Below are 6,697 nucleotides of genomic sequence, written 5' to 3'. Positions count from 1 at the left end.
ATGAAATAGTAATAACTGGTTGCTATTTTATCTAAGTATATTTGTTTATACCAGTTTATAGTATTTATACGAATCGTTTGTTCGATTGCTTCATATATTGATTTTTCAGCTCGGTACTTTCGAAAATTTGTCGAACGGAGGACGACTCCTACATGATACCAGTTTATTATATTTATACCAGTTGCTTGTTCGATTCGCCACACTCCTTTATATAACTGTATCATATCCAAACAATGTGAACACAACATTTATTAAACAACTATAAAACCGGAATACCAAAAAGAAAGGTCAGAAAGCAGATAATCGGTAATCACATAAAAAGAAATGTTGCAATTACATAAAAGCAACAAAGTATACGCTTGTCCTAGACAGTGAATTCGCGCAGACGCATCCGCGAAATTGATTTCCGCGAACCAAAGTGATGCCAGATAATAATGAAAACGAAAAGCCAAGCAATAGATATTCATATAATATATACATTTCTACGAGCGTTGAAATTAAAATGAAATCAATGCAATGAAAAGAAAAGAAAGGTGAAAAACAGAAATAACGCGCGGCCAACACTGACCAGTAAATGGAGTGATTTTCACATGTTTTCCTTCTTTTAGCTTGCATTTTCTTCATGCGGCCAATATACCGTAAATTATGCAATGGCAAATTCCTTACCACAAAGCGAGTTCAAAAGCGAGCTGGTGTGCTACAGTTATATGTTTGGGTGTGTACTGTTAATATGAACACAACTGTATGTAATGTTGGAGCTATTTGATTGGATTGGGTCGTAAACGGCTGTTTACTCTTTCACTATTTGAATTTCGCATGATTTTGCAGTCCACTGGCATACGCCAGCACTGTACACACACACATTCATTCGTATGTACAATCAACGGCAGTGTGCTCTAATTCATACAAAACTCATTGCCGTTCGATTTGCCGCGGTTCGTGCGGCGTTACACATTTCAAATATTTATTATTGTTTTTGTATATTTTGCTTTTTTTATAAAACTTGTTTGATTTCTACAAGGCTTTTGCAAGAAATGGAGCTGACTAATGAAATACTGGATTTACAAAAGTAATAACAACAAAAGCAATAAAACGAGCTACTAACACAGCTGCATGTAGCGCTGCGGCTCGCGAAAAGCGCGACAAGCTCGGCCTGCCTGCCCCTTTTTCAGCTGCTGCGGCGCTTGGTCCGGCACCTGGCCGAGCATTTGAGCAGAAATCAGCGCGAAATCGCTTGCAAATAATTGACATTAGTGACACATACAGTTATACTTAAGTATCACATTCTTATAAGTTATATGTGTGTGTATATCTGTGTGTATGTATGCAACTAATCCTCAATACCTTTACGATAGCTTTTCGAATCCGGCAGCCGCTATGTCAGCATCTACTTTGGCGTATTACCGACCAGGTGGAATAAGTAGTTCCAGTTATGGCGCTTAGAAAAGTACGAGACATGAACGGTGGACACTTGTCGCTCGCTGTTGCTATTGTTATTATTGGTGTGGCGTGGAACTATTTTAGGAATTTTTATATAAACTAGAAAAAATGTGTTGCATAAGTCAATATTTTTATTAAATGTTTCATACTTTTTACCGGGGAACTGGTTTAGTTTTGCGTTTTTGCAAGGAGAATAGTAGATACACATACACACAAATATTTTGAGTAGTAATTGCTTTTATTGTCGTCGTAATTTATTGGTGAAAAATATATGTATGTATGTATAATTGATTGACCAATGGAACTGGTTGGTTAGAGAAGTGAACGGCTAAAACGACTCAAGTCATGATGATGATAGTTTATGTATTTGTGAATATTTTATAGGGTCTCCAACATTTCCTACTGGGTGTTCCAAATTTATTGGCAAACTTAAACCCCGTTCAGGATATTAAAACATTAACAGGGCTGCCTTGGACATAATTCTATGCCAAATGTTGTGAAGATGGTCTGTCAAGTTTTTCTGTACAAGAACTGGATTTTGGTCGACCAGCTTGTATGCGGATGAACAACGACAAAACAATAACTACGACCAGACAAAGACCAACACAGACACAAGTTCAGTTTCGTAGAAGCCCTATCGCCTGAGGAGCGGGCGCTGTTTGAGGAGCATGGCAGGAAGGATAATGATGACATGCCCTCATGCAGCGGTGACTTGGGTTTCGAAAGCATCACAAGTGCCGGTAGGACTTCAACTATCGAAACGGCAACGACTCGCCTTCATTCCTTCTTCCCCCTAGAGATAGCATTAGCAAAAAGGTTAACTTCACCAGGAAGTTTAAGGTTATCCTCACCAGTAAGGCCGAATGGAACGATTCCGCTCTCGAGCTACTGCTTAGAGATAGTACAATCAAGTAGTGCATCGACGACTCGAAAAAGTCGGAGGGAATTGACGCAGGGGTCGCAGGACCACGCGCAAAACTGGGTAGTTTTCCGAACATATTCCAAGAAGAGGTCTTCGCTATAAGTACGTAATCAAGTGCCCCTTATTTGAGTTCCAGGTCACAAAGGTACAGCAGGGAATGAACTTGCTCGCTTATGGGCCTAAACAATTTAGTGCTTAAAAATACCGCTAAATTTAGATGATACAATATTTTTATTGAATTACCATTTTATTAAGTTCATCGTACTATTTTTAAACATATGTTTCTCATTATATGCTAGCCACCGTAAGTATAGTTTAAATTATTCAGACAATTTGATTCAAACGGTAAAAATGCCATAGGCAAGCTCATACCGGACAGCGCAGCAAATTGCTATTCATATGTAACCGTTAAGCTATTAACGAACTTACGTTAGATACAAATTAATGAACGTTTTTCCCTAAGTGATTTTATATAATATGTATGCATGTGTATGTATGTATGTATGTGTATAGAAAATTCTTGACGCTAATCTAGCGGCGTTGCAAAATGCATAAGCACCTACACTCAAACCAATTACACAACAAATATGCACAACAACAACACCCTTAAATGCACTCTCGCCTACATTTTAAGTAAGTCACAAACTTAATGAGTTATTTGACCGCTTTACGTGCGCGCTCATAACTCCACTGCCATTCAACCGTTCAACGAGTTAAGCAGTGGACTTAGCGGCACTTACATACATATATGTATGTATGATGCAAAGCCAGCCGTTAAATGCAACTAATTAGAGAAGTTCGACGTTTGACAAATTTGTCAAGACACAAAGGCACTTGCCACATGAATGCAACGCAACAAGTGCAATGTGGCGTTATTAGAGTGTAACGGCAATAAAATATTAGAGGCAATATATCAAATTATGGACATATAGATATATAGTGGTAGTTATTACCACACACTCACGCACATAAATTCGTTTAAAAGCATTTTTTACGCAATTATGGTTAGAGTGGCGCTTACACGGTGCGGCCAATTTGCGCATTAACACCTGCGAAGCGCTACTAAATCTTGTAAACATGTGAAAGGTGCGGGCCCAATTAACGTTATAAGTTTTTGAAATTGAACTTTCAACTTTTTTTTCTTTATACATATGTACATACGTATGTACATTTTTTAATAACTGCATTTATTTTCTTTTCAATAAAGCGCAACTAATTTTTCTTTTTCCATTTCACTTTCTAGTTTGCCAGCTGCTTGGCCATAACCTCGCTGCTGCTAGTCGTTGAAGCACAGGGGCCATTTCCACCTAGATTGAGCATACCAGGCGCTGTTCCCGTGGCCGGGCCAGCAGTTTCGCTACGCTCACAATTTCGCAATGATAAGCCGGTACGCGTACGTCGTCCAATCGCTTTGCGTGCACAAAACTCCTATATACCGTCGGTAGCGCCGCGCATACAAGAGGAACCCAAACCGGTAACCGAATCGGCTGAAGATGAACAACCAGATGTCTTCTTGCCACAACTATTACGCGAGCAGCAATTGGTGCAAGCGCAGCAGGCACAATTTCAGCAGCAAGCGAATGCTTTCCTCAACGGTGAGGTAAATACCATACATGATACACCCTCATTGCCACAATTGTTGCAAGATGATGAGCATATTTTGGCACCATCACCGCAACCTGCCTTGCCATCAACGCGCTTTACTGAACGACCAACACCAGCTGCACCCATAGCAGCCACAACGTACAACAGTCGACCAGCTTTTAATGATTACGGTATTGGAAGCTTTGGTGCGCAACGTTTTGGTTTGGAGCGGCCACAACAGAGTGCACCTGCACCGGCACCTTTGCCACAGCAAGCACCACAACGTGTCAATGTTATACGGACACGTCCACAAGTGCGTGAACAACGCCCACAGTATGAGGCGCAATCAGCACCACAACCAGCTCCGGCACCAGTGCGCTCTCGTCCACGTCCAGCACCAGCACGTCCGGCCATTGAATATAATCAAGTACAACCAGATGAACGTGAACAGCCACAACAGCGTCGCCAACGTCCTGTCGCGCAAACAATTCGCAAATGGCGTGAGGAGAATGAGGACGGCAGCATTACTTGGGGTTATGAGAATGATGATGGCTCATTCAAGGAGGAAATCATAGGCACAGATTGCATTACGAAGTAAGCTTCTTTTGCATTATTTTCTAAAACTGCATTAATGATAAAAATTTATTTTTGCTTGTAGGGGCACCTATGGCTACATTGATCCCGATGGTAACAAACGTGAATACCACTATGAGACCGGCATCAAATGCGATCCCAACACACGTGAAACAGAGGAAGAGCTGCAACAAAATGCTTTCATTAATTACGAACAAAATACAGCTGTATTGCCAAATGGCATTGAGATCGACATGACACAGATCGGCAAGAAGAAATCCAGACGGCCGAATTCCATCTACAGAAATTAGCAATTTAAACTTACAATAAATATATAAAATGATAATATTTAAGCTTTCAAATATATATCAATAATTACATCTTTAATTATAAACTAAAACTTGAAATTGTGTTTTTATTAATTTGTATTTTCTTTTTTTACCCAAACGACTTTATGCCTTCGTCAGTCAGCAAATTTTCAAATGGTACACATTTTTCGTATAAAATCTTAAAAGGGCAAAATAATCGAAATTCAAATAACACTAAGGAAAGGTACCTTAAAAGTAAAGTATTGTAGCAAAGTAATAATGCTTGCAGCATACATTATCTGCTAGCTAGTACGGTCTCTGACGGCGTATGGGCGGCAAACGATTAGGTGGTGTGATGGAAATGTCTAGAAAATCACCAATGCAGAATTTAGCTTGTGCCAATGTTTTGGTATCATCTGCTCCCTTTTGACCAGTACAGGTTACACCGATTTCACGCATCTGGTAGTGATTATTGCGGAAATTCGGAAATACTATTGCGAAGTCGAAGTAAGTTCCTTTTTTACGAGTATCAGGATTAACATCTCGTACTAGCGATGTGAGTTCATGTAGTGTGGCGTCCTGCCAGGTATATATCTGTAGTTCATTGCTTGGTACATTACCATACATGTATTCTGATACGGAGTGATGGCGACCAGTCGAGCAGAAAACACGTAACAACAGCGGACATGTCTGTAAAAATTATAATACGTTGAATAGAAATAAACAATTTGGTTAGCAGAAAAATGGGCGCCGACTACAAACTTTTTCACGATCTATAGGTTTTATGTGAGACTTCTCTTCCACAATCATTGATTCTACGTTGGCCATAGTAGCTTCTTGGGATTTATTTACTTTATGACTAGTTTTAATTTATTATTCACTCAAAATTCAACTTAAACTATCCACTCTGAATTCTAAACACTGAAAATGAAGCAAACACGGTAAGCAGAATGAAAGTTGACAGGCAAACTACTACAGCCAACTTCAATTGGTACGCAGTGTTGCATTCTAAAAAATGAAATATATTTACTTGTTATGGTTTCACTAGAAAATTATCATGGATAGAAATATAATTGTTAATAATAGTTTTTAATCCGAAATTCAGGAGCTAAAAATTGAACATTTTTAAAATAATATATGTAAATGTTTAGAAAAGAGGCTTTTCGGAAAACATGTTTCAATTTCATTCGAAAATATCTTAAAATGCATGTTTTTAAATGTACTTAAATCAAAAATAGAGTATATGCAGTTTTTGTAAGGTAAAATCAGGAAATTCTTTTTTTCCGCAAAACGCAATTAGAGTTTTTCAGTAATTTTTAGCGCTGAAATATCTTCAAAATTCATGAATACATTTATCATGTTTTTGAAGTTTTTTTGTTTTTGTAATATACTTCGCATACCTACTATGAACTGTCGACTTCACAAACAAAACAACATACAGTCGATCCAACACCTTAGTGTTCAGAGTTCGTGCTTTTTATGGTTAAGTACATTTCGAGATACTCTCCAACAAATTTTTCAGAAAATCCTCTATTTTGGACAATCACATAAAAAATTTCTAACTGATTTTGTTACCATTAACTAAAAAATAATTTGAACTGTCTGTACAAAGCGAAACCTCACAAGACTGTTTAATTAAGATTATAAGATAGTTAAAACTATATTGATAGTATTTATTTTATCTTTATTAAGCCATATAAAAACTGCGTGAACAAACCTTTAATGCTGTGTGTGAATGTGGGTTAAGATTTTTGATTTCTACAGTTTATTATCGACTGTCCGTTTAGTTTTGACTTTTATCCCCCAATTTCTTCCCTTGTGCTTTTCGAGCATAGTTGGCAACGCAGCTGACAATTGTTTGGAATTTTCA

The 6,697-nt window shown here is 38.2% G+C and overlaps 2 protein-coding genes across 2 annotated transcripts; one reads left to right on the top strand and one right to left on the bottom strand.

The window, feature by feature from the left end:
- Positions 1 to 3,605: 3,605 nt before the first annotated feature.
- LOC105227073 (uncharacterized) lies at positions 3,606 to 4,926 on the top strand (the record flags this gene model as incomplete). The annotated part of the gene is given in 2 exon segments (XM_049462171.1): positions 3,606 to 4,540; positions 4,605 to 4,926. Coding segments are annotated over 2 exon segments (1,161 nt in total), but the record flags the coding sequence as incomplete, so codon positions are not given.
- LOC105227072 (histone deacetylase complex subunit SAP18) lies at positions 4,927 to 5,785 on the bottom strand. The gene is made up of 2 exons (XM_011206242.4): positions 5,590 to 5,785; positions 4,927 to 5,517 (listed from the first exon to the last, which is right to left on the bottom strand). The coding sequence occupies exons 1-2, from the start codon at positions 5,653 to 5,655 to the stop codon at positions 5,134 to 5,136; spliced, it is 450 nt and encodes a 149-aa protein (XP_011204544.1). The 5' UTR covers positions 5,656 to 5,785; the 3' UTR covers positions 4,927 to 5,133.
- Between the last annotated feature and the right edge of the window lie 912 nt (positions 5,786 to 6,697).

Source organism: Bactrocera dorsalis, unplaced genomic scaffold, assembly GCF_023373825.1.
Source record: "Bactrocera dorsalis isolate Fly_Bdor unplaced genomic scaffold, ASM2337382v1 BdCtg320, whole genome shotgun sequence".
In the NCBI taxonomy this organism is placed as follows: domain Eukaryota; kingdom Metazoa; phylum Arthropoda; class Insecta; order Diptera; family Tephritidae; genus Bactrocera; species Bactrocera dorsalis.
The sequence above is the reverse complement of the archived record's forward strand: the minus strand, read 5'-3'. Positions and strand labels throughout refer to the sequence as shown.